The following is a 24,114-nucleotide window of genomic DNA, read 5'->3' as shown; positions in this document are numbered from 1 at the left end:
TGGCACTAAACAAATATTTTATTTCACGCAGCCTCCCTTTTCTTCGTTATCACATTGGAGAGCAACTTCAAATATATGTGCTCAGGATATGTGCTTTTGTGTTTGATTTAATAGACTATATCGATGCTTTATCGAAAATAACAATCTAGCCACACATAGGGTATGACTGACTGGCCTTTTAGATAACTAAAGGCTTTGTTGCTAGGGTATTAGCCACGATCTTTTCTAAATTCATATTTAAAAACAATTTATTTTAATAATTATCTCTCAATGCAGTGAAGTAATCAAATGTACTATGGTGAAACATTTCCGTATGCTAAAGGCATACACTTTTTTGAATTTTTAACAAAATTTTTCATATTTTTACATGATGTTGCTGCAAGATTTACATGTTAAACATTTTCATGGCTCAGACTGTGCACGAGCTCTTAGAGCCAAGACAGGCCCTTGGCTCAGCTCTGACTCGGCTCTTGCTGTTAATGTGTTGGCTCGTATGTTTTATCAAAGAGAACTAGCTCTGGAGTGGGTGCTCCTAGCATATGTTTGTTTTGGAAAGTAAACACATTATGTTTATAGTAAGGCCCTCACTCACCAACCTAGTTGGTGACATGTTTCATTATCGGGCCCCACCCAATGCACCAAGTGTACCTTGGGCGTGCTACGACGCCTGGATACAGCCGAGCTGGTATTGTGCCGTGAAAGTGCAGTGAATGAAAGTGAGTGAATGTTAAAAAAGCTGCCCTAAGGGTCCCTGGGATAAAAAATTACTAATTTAATGAGTGAGCCCTTGGCAGTTAATAAAAACGAGAGTCGGATATTTAAGGGAATCTTAAGGTAACTCCAATATCCTAGTCGGTCAACATGTTTCAGCCATGCTCTCTTAGTGGTATGGCTTTCTTCAGGACCTATGTGTAGTGCAAAGTGAGTGGTCTAAAAACGTGTTATTAAAAGACCATATATGTGACACACGCGCTAAGGTGTGATATTTGATAGAGGAGAATTTCCTCTAGTGGCGCTTTTCTGTGGGGAAGAAAAAGACAAATAAACATACAGAGAAAAATTTAACATACTGGTATAGTTGTTTCAGGAGCGGAGTATCTGTGCTCGTATGCGTTCAAAGGCACAGTGAGGACGGGGTGTGGCGTAATTAGTTATAATAAGCGCCTGGTAATTTATGCGGTACTGAGTGGTAATCAAGATGCGCATAATGTGGTGCATCGTGTAACTTAAAAAGGAAAAGCAAAAAAAGCAATGTATCTTACTCAGACAATATCCAGAAAGTGCCCCATAAGTTCCATGTGGTGGCCCGACCTGTAGTCATACTCTATGTGACAAAAATTAAAAGAGGAGACTAAAGCGATTTAAAATTTACCCGCAAGCTTGGCTGTGAGAGAATGCCAGCACCGGGGTGGAGAGGCAGTGTTAAAGTGTTTTTTGAAAAACAACCACTAACGGAATCCAATGTACAAACCAATGAGACAGGACTGAAAGTTAAATCCTCATTTTGCCCACCACCTTCCTGCATTCCTGTGGAAATCACTACCTTCGAGCAGGCAGTCTATCACCAAATTTAAAATCTTGTTCCACCTAAGCCCTTCAACAACCTGACTACCAAAGAAAGAGAGGCCATACGTAACCTCCAAGAAAACCCCCTCATTGTTATAAAACCAGCTGACAAGGGTGGAGGGATAGTCATTCAAAATAAGACAGACTACACCACTGAGTGTAGGAGGCTACAAAACGACCCTCGGAGCTACAAACGCCTGACAGAAGACCCCACCACCACCCTGAAGGACACTATCATCTCTCAGAGACCAACAACCAGATTTCCAAACAAGAGGCTGATTAACTCTGTGCTAAGAAGGCGAAGGTACCGTATTTTTATACGGTCCCTAAAATTCATAAAGAGACAAGACAAACACCTGGACGCCCGATAGTATCAGGGATCAATTCCCTCCTAGAACTGCTATCGAGGTTTTTTGATTTTTTCTTAAACCCAATGGTCCAAGCGTCCTCCACCTACATAAAGGACACAAAACATCTCCTGAACCTCATCAAGGATACTGATTTTGACCTCACTGTCCAGATCCTAGTAGGTTTTGGATATAGAGAGTTTACATACGAGCCTTCCACAAGACGATACCTTACAAATGCTCAGGAATATGCTCAATGAAACCACCTGGGAGCATACGACACCAAGGGAATTTATTCTGCAGTGCGCCACCCTAGCACTTAAACAAAATTATTCCGAATTCAAAGGAGAGTTCTACTTGCAGACGAATGGGACGTCTATGGACAGTGTTTTCGCCCCCAGCGTAGCTGGCCTCTACGTATATCAGTTTGAGAAACAACAAATCCTGGCAGCTACCAACCCATATAGCACCAACATCAAATTTTGGCGATGCTACAGTTCACCAGTAGTGCTAGCAGCTCCAAGATAGCGTTCCTGGACCTAAACATCGAGGCAACAGAGGGCAAACTACAGACTACCACATATCACAAACCTACATCACGTAATTCCTTACTGCAGTTCGGTAGCTTCCACCCGAGGCCCCTCAGAGAAAACCTGCCATACGGCCAATTTCTACGGATACGCCGTAACTGCAGTCTCACCAGAGAGTACAAACAGCAATCCTCTGAACTAGCGGATAAACTACAAGCACGCGGGTACCCGGAGAAGATAATCAATACCACCAAGATGAGGGCCCACAACCAACAGGGGGACGCCCTCCTAGAGAACACCACACGGGACAACACGGGACAACACCATGACACGTTTGACCTGCATCACCACCTACAATGTGGCCTCTAATCAAGTAGCGAGAACTGAACAAGAACTGGCACATAATAAACAGCGACACAATGAAATGGGAACGCCCACGATTGTCATACAAAAAAGCGGGTAGCCTTCGAGACTGCCTGGCCTCCACCAGACCACCTATACCCAGAACTCCAGCACCTAACACTGTACTTAATGCGTGGGGGTTCCCCAGCATTAAAGGTCACTACCCCGCGATGACTGCAGTGTCTGCCACCTTACAAAAGCAACTAAAAACTTGAGCCTGGAGACAGTAAAAACGTGCCAACAGCTCCACCACACTAACTGAAACTCAAATAATATCATCTATTTGATCACCTGCACATGCGGCCTAGGTTATGTAGGCATGACGATCTGCAAAGTCAGAACCCAAAATGGGGAACATCGCAGCGGTCTAGAAACAATATAAATAAACTGAAAGACCACTTCATCCAAGCAAACCACACCCCATGACCTAAACTGGACTGTAATAGAACATATCAACAACCAGACCCTTTCAAATGACAGGATCCTACTACTTAAGGAGCAAAGTTGGATCTATCGCCTTTCCACGAACGTCACAGGGTTAAATGACAACATACCCTGGAATAGCCTGAATCCAACCTGAAACTCAGCACCATGCGCAAAATCTTCCTCCCTTACAAAAAGGCTATGCTACAAGGGGTATACAGTTCCTAAGGGGGACGGGGAAGACATGTCTTGCTTTGTGATGCCCTCACACAACCCGAGGGATGTCATGCTTCATCATTGGGCTTTGCGCCTCATCGTAAAGGCGCTGCAGTGCCCGACGGGCTCACCGTAAACGGGGCTCTTTTTTGGAGATCTTTTAGTGAAGCAGCCATAAGGTGTGTGCGGGTAAGAGGGTAAGGGTAGTGTAAGGAAAGGGGAAGTTAAAATAAGTATGGAACAGTCCTAATCAAAACAATTTTAATGTTCAAGGTAGTTCCAGCTTGGTTAATAGTGTATGGATGCCCTATGTGGATGTAATGTTCCTAGAGGGCTATCTCTGTGAAAGGGGTTGACATGTTTCGTGCCTCTGTTGCTCCCAACGAGTCAATTGGCACTTCATCAGGACCTAAGTAATAGTGTATCGTGCACTACTAGATGTCTGGCTCCTGGTTGGTGGAGTGGTAACCAGACAACAATTCTAGTGCTGCCCTAGTAGACTTATACTGGGCAGTAGCATTAGACCTGTGGGGGAAAAAAGAGGAGGGGGGGGAAGAGGAAAAACAGCAACACAGTGGAGATTAAAAACCTGAATGATACAGGCGGCGTGGCTCTGTAATGACTGTGACCTGGCAACACCCTGGGAGTTGCTGTGCCTGGGCGTGCGCTGGTTGAATCTAGCTTAGAGGCGATAAAAGGTTGGTGGTGGACATAAGTGGCCCATACTTGTCCTTTGTGACCCGTATTTGTCTTAAATGATGTGTTACACGTTTATGTGGTGCCCATCGAAGTGCGTACTTGGTTAGGTCGGGTTCCCATGTAGGATAGGGGAACTCTCTCTAGCCAATGTATGGTAGTTTAGCCCAATAAGGTGTCTTGGATAATACATGTGGGAAGAATTACAAAAAAGGCTAACCTGGACATCATATAATCACCTCAGTGTGAGCAACACTCCCAGTTTTAACTTCCAAACAGGCCACCCCAAAATGAGAAATTACATAACCACCTTAGTGTCAAGAGCACCACTTGACCTAATAAACGAAACATCCATTTTTCACACGACAGTGCGAATCCAAGTGTATGTCTACACTACACTCAACCTTTCTTCTCTTTTGTGATATGTTCCAAATTAACACGAAACATTCTCCGATTTTTTTTAAGCCACAATTAGTAGGCACACTTGAATTGAGAATGACAACACCTGCTGAATTTAGCCTCTGGGTCTTTCATGAGTTAAACTTTAGCTTAGTTTATTTTATTTTTTCTGCACACACAAGAACTCGACACTCCCACAGGGGCGTGTCTTTTCTCTATGCCTATTCTCTCCTGCAAACTCATCAGAAGACAGCCTAAACCAGCACCTGAAACCCATTAACCAGTCACAGCGGATCCCAATTAACTGAACTCGCTGACACCTGTTGGAACCAGAAGAGTATTTAAACCACCGCCCAGCTCCACTCATTCTACCACAGAGCTACATGGCGGCTGAAGCAGTACTGAGAAGGGTCCTAGACCTTGATGAAGTAAGTGGGGACATCCTAAGGAGGGTATGCTTTAACACTGCCACTTGCTCTTTTCATTTTTCGTTTTTAAGTTACACGATGCACCACATTATGCACATCCTGATTACCACTCGGTACTGCAAAAATTACCAGGCGTCTATTATAACTAATTACGCCACACCCCGTCCTCACTGTGCCTTTGACCGCATAAGAGCACGGACACTCCGCTCCTGAAACAACTATACCAGTATGTTAAATGTTTCCCTGTATGTTTGTTTGTCTTTTCCTTCTCCACAGGAAAGCGCCACTAGAGAAAATTCTCCTCTATCAAATATCACACCTTAGTGCATGTGTCACATATATGGTCTTTTACTAACACGTTTTTAGACCACTCACTTTGCACTACACATAGGTCCTGAAGAAAGCCATACAACTAAGAGAGCATGGCTGAAACATGTTGACCGACTAGGATATTGGAGTTACCTTAAGATATCCTTAAATATTCGACTCCCCTTTTTATTAACTGCCGAGGGCCCCCTTATTAAAATTGTCATTTTTTATCCCAGGGACCCTTTGGACAGCTTTTTTAACATTCACTCACTTCCTTTCACAGCACTCTCACGGCACAATACCAGCTCCGCTGTATCCAGGCATCGTAGCGCAACCAAGGTGCATTCGGTGTCTTGATTGGGGCCCGATGATGAAGCATGTCTAGGTTGGTGAGTGAGGGTCTTACTATAAACATAATGTGTTTGCTTTCCAAAACAAACATACGCCAGGAGCACCCACTCCAGAGCTAGTTCTCTTTTTTAAAACATATACACCAGGGGAAGTGAACTGGCTCCAGTACCTTTCCTCCCTCTCCTTTTGATTCTTATTAAAGTGTTGGCTCGCCCACCTCTAATCACAGTGCTGCTGTGAAATTGGCCAGGCCGAGGAAGACTGACATACGGTAAGGTGCCATTTGTCACCTGCGTATATGTTGGTGGTAAAAACTCTCCCTGAAACTAGCTATGCTTCTGCAAAATGTCAACTTTTTGTGAGAAGTTAGTGTTTCTCAAATGTCAGCTATTATATCTACAGTTTTCCATGGAAGTCACCACCAAATTCTTTCATATATTTGAGGATTTTTGATCGAAGTCTCAGAAATCTGCTTCAATTATCAGAAATCAGAAATACACCGAAGTACTCACATTCTGCTGCCTTTTCTCTTCCGCCAGTAATTCTGCACTGGATGGAATTCGTACGCATCTCACAGAACAAGGTTTCTCAGTTCCACCCAGACACAAAGAGGTCAGCTTTCCCAGGTTGGCAAGACTTTTAAGACGGCTCCATTTACACGGTCTGTGATCAGGAATGACGGAGAAATCCTATGTTTATGAATACACTCTAAATGTACTTAGGGTCGGCTTTGGCGCTGGTAGCGTCCATTGTGACGTTTTGTTTTGGAGACACCCCCATGACCTCCTTCTCCACAGATTCCCTCACTACCGCCCTCCACCAGTGCCCCTCATTTCCTCATAGCCCCTCTTTCACATACGTTTCTTTTGTTTTTAAAGTGCTGGTTGTGGTTGACTATTAGGAATAGATAATGACGGACTGGGGAAAAAAAACATAAGGTCCTAACCTATACTATGCAGTTAGCATGCAGTTCTTTGATGACAGTTCATCGGTCACTGTGCTATTTTAGGATTCTAACTTGTGAACTGCAATTCACAAAAGGATCTCTGTGACAAAAGCAGTAACCCAAGCTATCCACGTAAAATACAGTTCTGTGATTTGCTTAGTAAATGTTCTCTGCTACTTCATGAGGGGTCAAGACTGCCACTAGATAAAACTCCTATCTCTCTCCAGCAGGTACATTATTCACCAGCGTTATCTTGACATTTTTATTGTTGCCTGAAATCTTCTGCAAGCGCAAGGAACTCTGCAGCATGGGCTTTTAAACATAGTAGTTATTTCTAAACATAGCGACCACCAAAGTCAGCACCAGGGCCCATTTTATGGCAGTGCCCTTGGGACGCAACGCGCCTTAGAGCTCGCTTTAAGCGCCCAGGCCACTTTGGTGTTATAGAAAGGGCCACAGACGAATGTGCATTCCCTTCCGTAATACTAATAGCACTGTCGCACATACACTGCCAGCGTTTCCTAAAGAGGGCATTGCTCAAATGCATGGGGACGTGGCTCCATGCAAATGAGGTTATAAGAACGAAGACTACCAGTAGTTCCTCAAGGAGAGGAAAGAAGTGGAGATGAATCAGTGAATTAAGCCTGGAAGGACTACATGGATACTATGTGTAAAGTGGGTAATCCTTTTGTTGGATTGTAATGCCCTCACACACCCTTTCAGGTGTCATGCTTCATCATCTGGGCTGCTCCTCGTCGGGCCGGCGGTGCAATGCCTAACGGGCTCCCTAAAAAGGGGCACTTTATCGGAGTTCTTTTAATCCAACAGCCGTCAGGTGAAGTGCGGGTGTGTGGGCCTAAGTGTTGTAGATATAAAAGTGAATTAAAACAGGGTCGAAAGTACCAGTGTGAACAAACTATTTATTTTAATGGTCTCCTTCCCTGGTTAAAAAGGTGTGTGTAGCACTGAGTAGAGTATAATGTCTCTAATTGTAGTGCATGGAATTGGTGGTCAACATGTTTCTCGCAGTGAGCACGTGCGCTCGCGATTCGTCAGGACCTATCAAAAATCTTATATATATATCTACAATGGTAATAGGGGACTATCTAAAGTATAGTGGTCTCCTAATCATAGTTGGTCAAGTGAACAACAAACTTAATCCTAAAATACCTGTTGAGGTCTGGTGCTACCTGCAGAAAAAACAGTACATTAAATTGGTCAGTGTGGGGACACAAAGCCACAGGTAACAGGGATTATAAAACAAACAAAAAGGCTTACAAAGTGATTCATTCTCCAACTTGGTTAAAAATGTAACAGTGGTGACTGCTGGTGCTCGAGCGTCAACAGCTGCTCATAAAAAGTGGTGTACCAACATGGTGAACTAAAGTGGCTAAACACCTATGTGGAACAAATAAAAACAATCAAGGTTGCAGAAACCAACATTGGACTCACCCTAATCAGTAGGACTGCATGCCACAACAGTTCTGGGTGGACTCAGCGTGCGGCGAAGGACCTCTAAAAGTAGGTCTAAACTAAGGAGTAACAATGGCCTTACATAATGCAGTAATCACAGTTGGCACATGTGGGGACATAAAGCGCTTAGAAACTTAGCAGAAAAACAGGAATACGCTGGTTGATTAGCCCCATGGACAGACTGCGTTCCCAAATGATGTGCGAGGATGTCAGAGTGGAAGAAATAACATGATGCTAGAAACTAACTGTTAATGAAGATGTTATAGTAACTAGAACAATGAGGTCCCACTCCTATAGCAATGATGCTTAAAGCGCTCCTGAGTTAGAGTGAATTAGTAGTAAGCAAAAAGTGAATTTTGGCCAGAGCCTAGTTGTAGCACCCGTTGCTGATAGCCAAGTGGCAGCGGTTAAGATAACATGCTGATGCATGCCTCGCTATTGTAATAAAGCTGCTGACAGCCAACAGTTAGGGTAACAAGCTAGTGCGTGCCTCGCTAGTGTAATCGAAGCGCTTAGGGAACAGGACGAGTGGTTACTAATTAGAAAGAGAGAAAAGAAACAAGGGTTTCGTGTGCGTACTTACATCTGCCCCGCATACGCTCTGCGCTATGACCTACCCGGTCCACCGAGTCTGGGAGGTGGAGACCTAAGCGCTCGCTATCGATTAAATACTTCCGGTCACGTCATGTGACGGGGTCACGTGATCGCGATTCGCGCGAGTGACTAGAATTCTATAATAACGGGCTGGGTAACCGTATGAGCACTGTGTGTGTGCGCAGTGTATGATATGTTATAAAATGGACAGAATGCTTCAAATAAGTCGATCTCTAAAATAGTGAGTGAATTTGTAAAGAGCAAAGAAGGATAATATCGTCAGCCATCTTGGCTTGGGAAGCAAGGTGTCAATAAAGTTTTAGTAACAATTGGGTACAAAGTATAGGCAAGGTGCCAAGTAAGCCTTGATAGAATATATCAAAGGGTTGTGTATTGAAGTGTGAGCCTTGGTGTATACTGGAACTCATACTCAAATATTAATGCATACAGAACGTGAGAAAAAACTGTGGACCAGTTGTAAGGAGTATGTCACGTTATAGCTTCAGGGCTCCCCAGGGGATATCATCGTTAAGCCCAGTGACATGAGAAGACAGACGGTGTATCCATCTTTGTTCCTTCTTAAAAAGACTGTGCTGTGACAATTGAGGGTGGGTTTCTAGAACCAGCCATTTGACAGAGTCTGGGGAATGTTGTTTCTCGAAGAAGTGGGCACTAATTTTGGTGTTCTGTTTTTTACACCGAAAATTGCTGCGATGTTCAGAGATTCGCAACTTGATTGGTCTGGTCGTCATCCCCACGTAGTACAGATCACAGGGACATGTAAGGAGATAAATGCAATTACTAGTATTACAGTTAGTATGTGACCTCAGTTCCCAAGTAAAAGTAGTGTTAAGGGTGATGATTTTGTGTACAGATGTGAATGTACAAGCAGTGCACATACCACATGGGAAATGTCCCTTCACTGCAGGCAGTTGCCAGAGTGTGTTCTGTGTTAATTTGGTTTTGGGTCTCGGTCTGGTTTGTATTACCAAGTCTTTAATGTTTTTAGTGCGTCTGTATGCAAATCTTGGTGGTTCGAGATTCATTTGCCCAGTATTAAGGATATTCCAGTGTTTTTTAAGGACCTTCACTACCTGGTTGGTGTTGGGTGAGAAGGTTGTCACGCAGGTAAGGGTGTCAGACACAGAGGTGGTGTTCTCTCTGGGTTCTAGAAGGGCTTCTCTGTTGTTATTTCGTGCCCGTTTTTTGGACTTAGTAATACTTTTCAGCGGGTATTGTCTCTCTCTTAATTTATTAGAAAGAATTTCGGCCTCGCTCTTGAAAGTATCAATGGTGCTGCAGTTCCGTCGTAATCTTAGAAACTGACCGAAGGGTAGGTTCTCCTTGAGAGCTCTCGGGTGGTGACTTGTAAAGTGTAGCAGGCTATTACGATCAGTGCTCTTTTTGTAAAGAGTTGTGGAAAGAATACCCTCGCTCAACATAATAGTTAAGTCGAGGAATGCGATCTGTGAGGGGGACACTGTGATGGTAAAGTTGAGGTGAGGGTTCAGCTGGTTGAGCCATGTGTAGAATGCTTCGTAGCTCCCAGAGTCACCGGACCAAAAAATCAAAATATCGTCTATGAAACGTCTCCATAGTAGAATGTTGTGACGGTATGGATTCGTCTCACAAAAGATGTATAACCCCTCAAACCAAGCCATATACAAACAGGCTAGACTCGGAGCAAAGGTACTCCCCATGGAAGTACCTTGAGTCTGGTGGAACAATTGGCCTTTAAACTCGAAGAAATTTTCTGTTAAGGCTATGGTGGCGCATTCAATGATGAAGGATGCTGGAGTCGGTGATTGCCAAGGTTCACCTCCAAGTACCTCCTCGATCACTTCGAGAGTTGCTCTTTGTGGAATATTAGTATACAAAGCTTCCACGTCTAGAGTGATGAGGAAGTTGATGTTGTTGATGTCATCTGTCTGATCCAATAAACGTAGAACATCTGTCGTGTCCTGTATGTAAGAGGGTGTGCGTTTCACTAATGGTTGCAAAAAGTGATCGCAGAACTTAGACAACGGTTCTAGAATTGAGTCAATGCCCGATACTATGGGGCGTCCAGGTACTGGTGTGACCCCCTTATGAATCTTGGGTAGAATATAGAAGTAGGGGGTCTTAGGTTCTTTTTGGATCAAGAAGGAAGCCTCCTTCTCGCTTAACCAGCCATTGCTCTCAGCGGAGTCAACCAACCCAGTAATGGTAGTTTTGAGACGTGAAGTGGGGTTGTTTGGGATCTGTGTATAGTACTTTCTGTTTCCCAATTGGCGCAGACATTCGTTGTCATAATCAGTCGTTGCCATTATAACAGTGGCCCCACCTTTGTCAGCCTGTTTGATGGTGATAGATGGATCGTCCGCCAATGTTGTAATAGCGAGCCTCTCTGCTCTGCTGAGGTTATTGAATTGCTTCTGTATAGGAATGGATTTTATATCTTTAAGTACTGCCTGTTCATAGGTGAGTACTTCGTTTGGTATCATCCCTGAGTGGGGAGTGAAGGTGGAAGGGTTACGTAAACCTGAGTCATTGTCTGATATGTCGTCTTTACCCTCAAAGAAAAATCTCAACCGGATCTTGCGGAAGAATTGGTGTAATTCGCAAATCTGGTTGAAGGGGTCAACCTTAGGGGTAGGGACAAAACCAAGTCCTTTCTGCAGGACGTTGTCCTCTATGGCTGTCAACTGTCTGGACGACAAATTGACAACTAAGTTTGTTTCCTGGTGTGACTCCTGGTTTCCACTCCCCGTTGTGGTGGTTCCTCCCATTGTACTCTTTTCTCTTGTGGTGCCCCTCTTCTTCGCCCTCGCCCTCTGCCCCAACCTCTGCCTAAAAAAGGTGAGGGCTGGATCATACCCTGAGGTGCAAATTGAGGTAGACCTTGAGGGCCAAACTGAGGGGGGCCCTGTGGGTACATAGGGTACTGCCAGAAAGCTGGTCCCTGGTATGGCGTGGGTGGAAAATAGTTATATCCACGTCTCCCTTTCTTTCCTCTAGCCTGATTGGATCTCATATTCTCATTGCTAGAGTCACTGTTGGTAGAGGATCCTCTCCTTGAGGAATCCGAATCAATGTCTGATGAATAATTAGTGTTGGGCGGGACATAATCTGCTTTAAGATAAGGGTAGACCTTTTCCTTATCAAAGCGCTTGATGTCTTTCTGGAGCTTAGCTACTTTCTGTTTCATCAAGTATTCTCTGTGTTCGGCTATCTCGTTGTTGATCTCAGTTAGTTTTGATTTATACTGGGAGCCGGGATTGTTCTGTTTGAGATTACTTTCCAACGCCTGGATGCGTGTAAGTAACTCGTCTGCCAATCTCTTTGCAGTGTTGACTATCAGAATGAGAAGGTCCCTGGTACACTTCCACGATATTTGAGACCATTCAACTTTAAATTGCCCATCTTCCCAGAAAATTCTTGGAAAATTCTTTACTACGAGGCCATTTGGAGAGATATTGGCCCTGAAGTACTCTGTCATGAGGGCACCATGTAATGTTATGCGTACCCATTCCCTTTTCATATCCGAGAGTGTTTGCCATTCAGCTGATTGGCTGCCAGTGGCCAGTTCTTGGTCGAGACCCAGAATGGAGGGGGTCCGTAGGATTTCTGCTGCTTGATCGTCCCCGTAACTCAAGCCCTGTCCCTCCATGGATGGAAGGGTGGAGTGAGAGGAGGGGGTGTAAAAACCGTTACAATATGGGTAACAGTGCTGCTTTCCCAAGGGAAAGGAGAAAATATAGGTAAGTTGGGGGATAGAACAAATCTCACCCACCTAAAAGAGGATCCCACGGGGGTTTAAGCCGTGCAGAACATAGGTACCAAAGGAGAGGGATCGGGGGGGCTTTTTCCGCTCACAAAGAGTGAGTGGGAGGTCCAAACTGGTAAGGTGCCCCGGCAATGAAGTTATAAGAACGAAGACTACCAGTAGTTCCTCAAGGAGAGGAAAGAAGTGGAGATGAATCAGTGAATTAAGCCTGGAAGGACTACATGGATACTATGTGTAAAGTGGGTAATCCTTTTGTTGGATTGTAATGCCCTCACACACCCTTTCAGGTGTCATGCTTCATCATCTGGGCTGCTCCTCGTCGGGCCGGCGGTGCAATGCCTAACGGGCTCCCTAAAAAGGGGCACTTTATCGGAGTTCTTTTAATCCAACAGCCGTCAGGTGAAGTGCGGGTGTGTGGGCCTAAGTGTTGTAGATATAAAAGTGAATTAAAACAGGGTCGAAAGTACCAGTGTGAACAAACTATTTATTTTAATGGTCTCCTTCCCTGGTTAAAAAGGTGTGTGTAGCACTGAGTAGAGTATAATGTCTATAATTGTAGTGCATGGAATTGGTGGTCAACATGTTTCTCGCAGTGAGCACGTGCGCTCGCGATTCGTCAGGACCTATCAAAAATCTTATATATATATCTACAATGGTAATAGGGGACTATCTAAAGTATAGTGGTCTCCTAATCATAGTTGGTCAAGTGAACAACAAACTTAATCCTAAAATACCTGTTGAGGTCTGGTGCTACCTGCAGAAAAAACAGTACATTAAATTGGTCAGTGTGGGGACACAAAGCCACAGGTAACAGGGATTATAAAACAAACAAAAAGGCTTACAAAGTGATTCATTCTCCAACTTGGTTAAAAATGTAACAGTGGTGACTGCTGGTGCTCGAGCGTCAACAGCTGCTCATAAAAAGTGGTGTACCAACATGGTGAACTAAAGTGGCTAAACACCTATGTGGAACAAATAAAAACAATCAAGGTTGCAGAAACCAACATTGGACTCACCCTAATCAGTAGGACTGCATGCCACAACAGTTCTGGGTGGACTCAGCGTGCGGCGAAGGACCTCTAAAAGTAGGTCTAAACTAAGGAGTAACAATGGCCTTACATAATGCAGTAATCACAGTTGGCACATGTGGGGACATAAAGCGCTTAGAAACTTAGCAGAAAAACAGGAATACGCTGGTTGATTAGCCCCATGGACAGACTGCGTTCCCAAATGATGTGCGAGGATGTCAGAGTGGAAGAAATAACATGATGCTAGAAACTAACTGTTAATGAAGATGTTATAGTAACTAGAACAATGAGGTCCCACTCCTATAGCAATGATGCTTAAAGCGCTCCTGAGTTAGAGTGAATTAGTAGTAAGCAAAAAGTGAATTTTGGCCAGAGCCTAGTTGTAGCACCCGTTGCTGATAGCCAAGTGGCAGCGGTTAAGATAACATGCTGATGCGTGCCTCGCTATTGTAATAAAGCTGCTGACAGCCAACAGTTAGGGTAACAAGCTAGTGCGTGCCTCGCTAGTGTAATCGAAGCGCTTAGGGAACAGGACGAGTGGTTACTAATTAGAAAGAGAGAAAAGAAACAAGGGTTTCGTGTGCGTACTTACATCTGCCCCGCATACGCTCTGCGCTATGACCTACCCGGTCCACCGAGTCTGGGAGGTGGAGACCTAAGCGCTCGCTATCGATTAAATACTTCCGGTCACGTCATGTGACGGGGTCACGTGATCGCGATTCGCGCGAGTGACTAGAATTCTATAATAACGGGCTGGGTAACCGTATGAGCACTGTGTGTGTGCGCAGTGTATGATATGTTATAAAATGGACAGAATGCTTCAAATAAGTCGATCTCTAAAATAGTGAGTGAATTTGTAAAGAGCAAAGAAGGACAATATCGTCAGCCATCTTGGCTTGGGAAGCAAGGTGTCAATAAAGTTTTAGTAACAATTGGGTACAAAGTATAGGCAAGGTGCCAAGTAAGCCTTGATAGAATATATCAAAGGGTTGTGTATTGAAGTGTGAGCCTTGGTGTATACTGGAACTCATACTCAAATATTAATGCATACAGAACGTGAGAAAAAACTGTGGACCAGTTGTAAGGAGTATGTCACGTTATAGCTTCAGGGCTCCCCAGGGGATATCATCGTTAAGCCCAGTGACATGAGAAGACAGACGGTGTATCCATCTTTGTTCCTTCTTAAAAAGACTGTGCTGTGACAATTGAGGGTGGGTTTCTAGAACCAGCCATTTGACAGAGTCTGGGGAATGTTGTTTCTCGAAGAAGTGGGCACTAATTTTGGTGTTCTGTTTTTTACACCGAAAATTGCTGCGATGTTCAGAGATTCGCAACTTGATTGGTCTGGTCGTCATCCCCACGTAGTACAGATCACAGGGACATGTAAGGAGATAAATGCAATTACTAGTATTACAGTTAGTATGTGACCTCAGTTCCCAAGTAAAAGTAGTGTTAAGGGTGATGATTTTGTGTACAGATGTGAATGTACAAGCAGTGCACATACCACATGGGAAATGTCCCTTCACTGCAGGCAGTTGCCAGAGTGTGTTCTGTGTTAATTTGGTTTTGGGTCTCGGTCTGGTTTGTATTACCAAGTCTTTAATGTTTTTAGTGCGTCTGTATGCAAATCTTGGTGGTTCGAGATTCATTTGCCCAGTATTAAGGATATTCCAGTGTTTTTTAAGGACCTTCACTACCTGGTTGGTGTTGGGTGAGAAGGTTGTCACGCAGGTAAGGGTGTCAGACACAGAGGTGGTGTTCTCTCTGGGTTCTAGAAGGGCTTCTCTGTTGTTATTTCGTGCCCGTTTTTTGGACTTAGTAATACTTTTCAGCGGGTATTGTCTCTCTCTTAATTTATTAGAAAGAATTTCGGCCTCGCTCTTGAAAGTATCAATGGTGCTGCAGTTCCGTCGTAATCTTAGAAACTGACCGAAGGGTAGGTTCTCCTTGAGAGCTCTCGGCTGGTGACTTGTAAAGTGTAGCAGGCTATTACGATCAGTGCTCTTTTTGTAAAGAGTTGTGGAAAGAATACCCTTGCTCAACATAATAGTTAAGTCGAGGAATGCGATCTGTGAGGGGGACACTGTGATGGTAAAGTTGAGGTGAGGGTTCAGCTGGTTGAGCCATGTGTAGAATGCTTCATAGCTCCCAGAGTCACCGGACCAAAAAATCAAAATATCGTCTATGAAACGTCTCCATAGTAGAATGTTGTGACGGTATGGATTCGTCTCACAAAAGATGTATAACCCCTCAAACCAAGCCATATACAAACAGGCTAGACTCGGAGCAAAGGTACTCCCCATGGAAGTACCTTGAGTCTGGTGGAACAATTGGCCTTTAAACTCGAAGAAATTTTCTGTTAAGGCTATGGTGGCGCATTCAATGATGAAGGATGCTGGAGTCGGTGATTGCCAAGGTTCACCTCCAAGTACCTCCTCGATCACTTCGAGAGTTGCTCTTTGTGGAATATTAGTATACAAAGCTTCCACGTCTAGAGTGATGAGGAAGTTGATGTTGTTGATGTCATCTGTCTGATCCAATAAACGTAGAACATCTGTCGTGTCCTGTATGTAAGAGGGTGTGCGTTTCACTAATGGTTGCAAAAAGTGATCGCAGAACTTAGACAACGGTTCTAGAATTGAGTCAATGCCCGATACTATGGGGCGTCCAGGTACTGGTGTGACCCCCTTATGAATCTTGGGTAGAATATAGAAGTAGGGGGTCTTAGGTTCTTTTTGGATCAAGAAGGAAGCCTCCTTCTCGCTTAACCAGCCATTGCTCTCAGCGGAGTCAACCAACCCAGTAATGGTAGTTTTGAGACGTGAAGTGGGGTTGTTTGGGATCTGTGTATAGTACTTTCTGTTTCCCAATTGGCGCAGACATTCGTTGTCATAATCAGTCGTTGCCATTATAACAGTGGCCCCACCTTTGTCAGCCTGTTTGATGGTGATAGATGGATCGTCCGCCAATGTTGTAATAGCGAGCCTCTCTGCTCTGCTGAGGTTATTGAATTGCTTCTGTATAGGAATGGATTTTATATCTTTAAGTACTGCCTGTTCATAGGTGAGTACTTCGTTTGGTATCATCCCTGAGTGGGGAGTGAAGGTGGAAGGGTTACGTAAACCTGAGTCATTGTCTGATATGTCGTCTTTACCCTCAAAGAAAAATCTCAACCGGATCTTGCGGAAGAATTGGTGTAATTCGCAAATCTGGTTGAAGGGGTCAACCTTAGGGGTAGGGACAAAACCAAGTCCTTTCTGCAGGACGTTGTCCTCTATGGCTGTCAACTGTCTGGACGACAAATTGACAACTAAGTTTGTTTCCTGGTGTGACTCCTGGTTTCCACTCCCCGTTGTGGTGGTTCCTCCCATTGTACTCTTTTCTCTTGTGGTGCCCCTCTTCTTCGCCCTCGCCCTCTGCCCCAACCTCTGCCTAAAAAAGGTGAGGGCTGGATCATACCCTGAGGTGCAAATTGAGGTAGACCTTGAGGGCCAAACTGAGGGGGGCCCTGTGGGTACATAGGGTACTGCCAGAAAGCTGGTCCCTGGTATGGCGTGGGTGGAAAATAGTTATATCCACGTCTCCCTTTCTTTCCTCTAGCCTGATTGGATCTCATATTCTCATTGCTAGAGTCACTGTTGGTAGAGGATCCTCTCCTTGAGGAATCCGAATCAATGTCTGATGAATAATTAGTGTTGGGCGGGACATAATCTGCTTTAAGATAAGGGTAGACCTTTTCCTTATCAAAGCGCTTGATGTCTTTCTGGAGCTTAGCTACTTTCTGTTTCATCAAGTATTCTCTGTGTTCGGCTATCTCGTTGTTGATCTCAGTTAGTTTTGATTTATACTGGGAGCCGGGATTGTTCTGTTTGAGATTACTTTCCAACGCCTGGATGCGTGTAAGTAACTCGTCTGCCAATCTCTTTGCAGTGTTGACTATCAGAATGAGAAGGTCCCTGGTACACTTCCACGATATTTGAGACCATTCAACTTTAAATTGCCCATCTTCCCAGAAAATTCTTGGAAAATTCTTTACTACGAGGGCATTCCTTAGCCTCTGACCCACTGACGCAAAGACAAAGAAGCTGTCAGAAGGCGCACTGACAATGCGCCACTTTAAAGGCGGTGCACTTTCAGTGCGTCCCCTCATAGCAGCCAGCTGGAGGGGGAAGAGGGGGTCCTATGGACATCCCAGGACACCTCCTTGCAGGTGGGTGCAGTCACTCACTGCAAGGGGATCTCTAATCCCCTTTTAAAGTGCTGGCGGGTTGCCGCCTGCACTGTGAAACACGGAGCTGCTGCTTCAAAGTCGCTCTGTTTCTCACTTGAATGCATTGCTCCCAAGTCAGTGTGAGTTCACGGCTGCCCAGGGGGCAACGCATTCAATGTGATAGGGCGCCCATCACTGTTTTTTCATGGCGCACCTGTTTTAAGGTGTGCCAGGCGCAAACAGGGAAAGTGCACTCTATCCATGATACGGCTCCCCGGGGTAGCTGCCCTAAAGCTGGCCCTGAATGTAATGTGGAATGGATTAGTTACACACCCATTTCCCGGGAGTGGATCTTCCTCTAAAAATGTAACATCTCAGGAGCAGGGATGTCATGCAGCACCGGCATCCCCTGTGGTTCAGGGGGGCCCCAATCACTCCAGGGGCCACCAACCATTCACATTTCCCTAGTCAAACAAATATCAATGAACATCTGTAAGACACAGGGGCCTTTCATCCCATTCTGCAGAGGGGAATCATTTTGTGTTGCGCCACTGCTCAGGGGCAATAGAGCCCAGGCACATACATTAAGCAGAAATAAAAAATCCAAATATTACATCTGATTTGCGCGACCTTCAGTTGAGCAATGGAAACAATTATAGGTTAATATTCTTTCTCATTAATGGGCCCTGAGCTCAAGAAACGCCCTTTGGGCTGAGGCATGAGGCATGCTCTTAATTAATTCATAAACAACTGAGGGATCACTTTCAGCTCGCATGTCTAATCACAGCTCAACTCAAGAACACGTGGAGAAGAAATGTGGCCTAGCGGCCCAACCTGCTGCCCTTGAAGCAGGAGACGAAGTTAGAACCCAGGCTTCGGCTCAACATCCTCTGATTCTGGACAAATCGTGTAATCTCCTCCTCCTATAAAAAATGTGCATTGTCTGGCTCTTTTATGAAACATTTTAATGACCGGGCCGAGTTCTTGTATAAAACTAAGAAGAGAAAACGTTCATTGCTCCCCTTCTTGCATCATAAAGGGAAAAGGATTCCCAAGCTTTGTATATATTTGATGTATTCGTGTCAGATGTTCTACATTATTGCACCATCCCTAATGCTGGGTAGTTGCCCAAAAATCTGCTAATGGCTAAATTGTTGTTATGCATAAATTGGAGATGTGTGCTGAAAGTATTTACACAAAGCACTTGCAAAATGTTTATTACGGTGGCATAATCTTTCTGGCATTAAGCTTGTTATGCAAAATTCTGCAATTGCGCCATTAAGTCACGTGGCGTAATTACAAGTCCACTCAAGTAAAAATACAATACACAGTGCGGTCAACTGCTGTTCGCAGCACTTGCACCATGTCCATTTTTTAAGGTGAAATGTGTTTCCATGGCCAAAATGGACCAAGAACGCATTTCATGTTGAAATATAGCTCTAAATGCTAGACTTGCATTCTGGCAATTTCAATTATTTTCCATGTAATTGTGCAGATGGAAATTGCCCACATTTTGCACATCCCCGAGGATTATTGGAGAGGCGACATGCTGGTCATAGGCCGTAGAGACTGAAATCCTAATTTTACTGTTGCACTTTTTGTAGCTCAGGAGTGTTTCAAGTCAAGTCAGAGTTTCGAATGTAAATCCACATGTGAAATAAATCATTGTGTGCCCCACATCTGGCATATATCCTTTTGTGCCGCTCTCCACAGGTATCGTCCTATATACACCAAAAATAAAGTTGCTAGCAGAAGTCTACGACCTGAGGCTAATTGCAAAGTCCTACTAGCTGGTCAAGTCTGGTGGGACAAAGTTGTAGGCACTGTGGGCTGAGAGATTCCAAAACCTTCCAAATTCAACAGAAAATGGTTCAAATTATGCAACTTAAAAAAATTCTTCAAGTGTGAATTGAAACTAGTTCTAGGCCCCAATTTAAACCTCGCACAGTAAATGTGGGTAAATTAATTATCTGGAGCCTACTGTTCTAGGAGGTGGCCAGAAAGACTCGAGGGCAACTGGTGGTAACATGGCTTCCACCAGTAATATCCAGATCTCTTCTGTGGCAGCTAAAGTCAGCTGAAAACTTTAGCAGCACGCATTGGCAGAGCCAATACGACTGGTGTTGTTTGCTAGCATGCTGGTTTTGCTGATGCTTGTTTTGTTTTAAATCTTTATAGTTGGGGGATTAAAAAAATGTTAATAAATTGGCTAAAAAGCAGATATGGAAGCAGTTCCCGGCACCTTTGTGCGCAGATGTGTTCCTCGTAAAAGAGCATATTGCTGTCCCTTACTGTGAAGTTAGCCTATGGCTGACCTACTGCTCCATGCTTTATACAGGAGTGGGTGGAAGAAATATGTGAATGACACAACAAGAGACCAATGGACGAAGAGGGCTTCCAGAAAGCCCCTATAAGTAAGTATAGCACACACACAGACACACACACACACGCACATACACATATATATATCCCCGTACAACTCCCAATTCTACACCAGTGTGTCAATATTCTCCTACCAAACATATGATTAGTACAAATTAACATTTTAAAAAAAACAGGATTCAATTAATTTGTGAGCATTTAACTTTTCATAACCACATTAAAAAAAGAGATTGCATACCATTAAAAAGCAGACGAAGTGTTGTATGGTAATCCGGAAAGGAAAATAGTGAAAAGGAAAATAAAGTGTAAAAATCATTTGTATATTTCAACAAATACATAGAAAATTCCTTCCATTAGAGGTTGTAATGTAAACCAGGAGGCAAAATATGTTAAAGACTTTTTGAAAGTGAGGGAGGTCTTTTTTCAATATCTATGCCCTGCTCTGAAATTATGTCTGTCTTCACTGTTTATCACTGTGCACTATATGTATGGAAAATGGTCACAAACAAAATGGCAGTTGAAAAAGACCACGAGGTCAAAACGCGTTGCCGTTGTGAATAAACAATTTTAAATGTGACCCTGGAGTGTGATTCGTGTGTATCATGGTGCATGCTTTCTGAATTATGTTGAACGGGCCCTAGCACCCATTTCTCGCACCGGCCCGAGGTGGTGGAAGTGACCAGCAGTGCCGGAGATTTTCCTGGAACAAAAAAAAAAATATATATATATATAAAACACAAGTACATCTGAGAATAATAATAGTCAATACATTCAAAAATCCACAGATGATTAGTCTTCTTATTCAATGATGTTTTTATTCTTGTTTCTTTTAGAAGTCAAAAAGGTTCACAAAGGAATATCACATAAAGTGCCAACACGTATTTCGCGCTAGCTGCGCTTCTTCAGGGCTGTCATATAAACAAAATATGGTACACTTAGTATTTTCTAATACACTCATATTCTTATATACATGCGCATACAACTTTAATTATACCATATAGAAGTCTTTAATTATAAACTTTAGTACTGTTTCCTCAGCCGTTATATAAAGAAATACAAAAATAATGTGAATAGAACAATATAAAAGGAAAAGAAAATTAGGAAATAGAGCCTGACATTTTATCAAACTGTCTTAATTCTTAAATTGTACATCTGTAGTCCAGAATTCAATAATAATGAAATTCAGTAGTGAAATTAAATACAGGAGCAGAGTTTACCTCATCTTCCATTATTCGTATCTTTTTATAAAGTTAAAAGATAATCTTCCCAGTTGATAAGGTCTCCCTATATTTGAACACACATAAAATACAAGCCTATGAATTTGCCTGTTACTACCAGTGCTTTACAGCAGGCATATCAGCCCTCGCTCTTGTGGCAGAGGCTCCGCAGTCATGGCCGGCATGAATGCTGGGCCATGACTGCAGAGCCTTTGCCACAAGTAAAGAGGATCTTTGTGAATTTGGCCCACATTTGTTTGCCTGTGGCTGATGAGCACAGGCAAGGGCCACACCTTTCCCAGAGGTAGTGGACACAGTAAACAGCACATCTGTGCTGGGGCGCCAGTGGTGCCTCACCCACCAGCCATGCCAGCCAAGAGCAATGTAAACAGAGGTAACTGGGCTGGGGCTCACTGGCTCTGGTAAGGGATGTGCTCCAAACGGTTGCCGTTTCAGGTCTCGATGGGAGGGGTATCCAGCTGTCAGAAAGCAGGATCTGAGCCTGGAGCCCCCTTGATCACCCCTGATTGTCCACTGTCCTGGAAGGTCGCTATAGCCCTGGTGAGCAGCAGCCGTGGTCCGTGCAGGTAAGAGCGGTGGGGCCAGATGGGGATTTTGACAGCCGACGATGAGGGAATATTAATTATTTATTACATTTTCCTCTTGGTTGTCTGTCGAATCCCTCCCCCAAATCTGCCCAACTGCCCTTACCTGCATGGGCCGCTCCTGGTGAGCAGCAATGTAAAAGCAGATAGAAATAACGTCACTTTTTTATCATTGATATATTGGCCGTTAACAAGAAGAACCATTGGGTCTACAGTTGTAGGCCTCTCATTGGTAATGGAAATTGTAATTATTTTTGCACGTTATATGATCAATACACAATTTCTCAAGAAACATTTGTCTCACTGATATGACGTTTTGTAATAAATCCTTACACGAGAGGGAGTGATGCTCACCAAAGCAATAACACTTGCTCTGCATATTCAAAATGTACCCCATCTCCTGATTTAACCTGCATTAATTTCCATTTCCTCTTTATTTTTAGGGTTTCACAGCACCTGGGCATTTTCAGGTAAGGAATATTCCATTACTTTAGCTATGCAACCAAACTCATGTGAGCACAGCACTTAAGTAGTGAGGATAGGCACCAAGCGGGTTACCAACCTCAGGTACTCACTTTACTATACATTCACTTGGGCCCATAAACACACACTCATTCATAATAGGCTAGTAAATACCGTTGGGGCCAATTTATTGTGCTAATACCTGTAAGATGAATTTTATCTAATTATATCTTACCAAACCTATTGATCCAATGTATTTTTCTCTGGTCAATGGACCTTTTAGTTAACTAAATAGGTGAAATATTACATATAATAAACCTTTATTAAATAATCACAGACTCGGGAGAGTTTAAAATGTTTATCTAGTAAATTCATGTGAGCCAAGAACCATAATAAAGTTTGAACATCGTCCTCGACAAGGAGAGGAAGAGAAAATAATTCAATCAGAATACTCATTAAACAAAATTATTACGATGACAGAACCTGAGTAGGAGGAAAGAGAGAGCAGTACATTGACATACTACACAGAATTATATTTACCTGCTGTGGTGTGGAAATCAACCCCTTGGCCAAGGAATTGGAAAGGGTCCCCTGAGACAGATCAGGGGACCAATGCTTAGGACAGGATTCAGGACAGGATAGATGACCTCTTCAAGATACGAGGCAAACGCCGTACCCCTTTCTGTCGCTATCTTCCTCCTCGATTCTTTCGCGATGTTCTCTATTATGTGCCTCCTCGATTCTTCCGCGATGTTCTCTATTATGTACCTCCTCGATTCTTCTGCGATGTTCTCTACTAATTGGCGCAAAAGTTCTAAGTCTGGATTTGGATCTTCTTCAGTATCTTCTTAATTTTCGGACAGCATCTCGGTCTCTCAGCATTCTCCGTCTCTCAGTGTTAAATAACCTAGCTAAACTACCTCTATTATACCTTTCTAATGGCATGTACCACCCCTAAATGTATCGAATTTACGAAACTCCTAACTCTGATTGGACAAGGAAAGGGGAGATGATCATCACACCATGCTAAGTTTAATACTTTTCTTTAAGCTCATTGTTCTATGTTCCCTCCCCTTAATTTACATTCCCATGCTTTATTTTCCACCCGTATTCAAAAGTTAATCAATACAATTTATACAATTTTATTTAAAATCCTTTACGTTCTCAGGAAATCATGATTGTTCCCATGGGATGTTACTGTTTTTCTTTTGGATGACATTCAAGGCTTTGCGTCGCGGCTCCTGGGTCATTACAACTGCATATGCAAGATGGTCACATGATACGCAAGCTTCAGTCCCACACGGAGGCCCAAATATGAACTAATAGAGAGGTCAAAGAAAGAGAGTATTAAAATCAAAAATAAATGATTTCACTGTATACCACTTATCTCGACTCTATTCCCATTTACTTATATAAATCTTTCGCATTAGCATTTTAGTAAACTTACATGGTTTAGTTTCAGCAAAGCATGCGCATTATCATGTGAGTTCCAAGCGGCCATTTTATGGGCAACTGCGCTGCTGCAAAGATTTCCCTCCAAGCGATAGTACATCATACTGCGTAGATGCAGTAGACGCATGCACAATGCAGAATCCCGCGTTTAGCAGCCATTTTAGATACACACAGGTTACTTGTTAGTAATACACATAGGCAAGCTTCCTCTAGATTCAGTGTACGGATTTTCTGATGCGTTATTAGTATTTACGAACAAAATTATTACAGTATTACAAGTTATTTGAGAGGATTGCTTCCGAGCAAGTCTCT

General features: G+C 43.5%; 1 protein-coding gene across 1 annotated transcript in view; it reads left to right on the top strand.

Annotated features, from left to right (window-relative positions):
- The window catches only part of LOC146811582 (serine protease 27-like), a 119,166-nt gene that overhangs the window by 35,855 nt on the left and 59,197 nt on the right, over positions 1 to 24,114 (top strand). Inside the window, exon 2 of the mRNA XM_085618559.1 lies at positions 22,332 to 22,358. Within this exon, the coding sequence (XP_085474685.1) occupies positions 22,332 to 22,358 (27 nt within the window). The remainder of the gene's footprint in view (positions 1 to 22,331; positions 22,359 to 24,114) is intronic.

Source organism: Triturus cristatus, chromosome 7 (assembly GCF_964204655.1).
Source record: "Triturus cristatus chromosome 7, aTriCri1.1, whole genome shotgun sequence".
Classification (NCBI taxonomy): domain Eukaryota; kingdom Metazoa; phylum Chordata; class Amphibia; order Caudata; family Salamandridae; genus Triturus; species Triturus cristatus.
The sequence above is the reverse complement of the archived record's forward strand: the minus strand, read 5'-3'. Positions and strand labels throughout refer to the sequence as shown.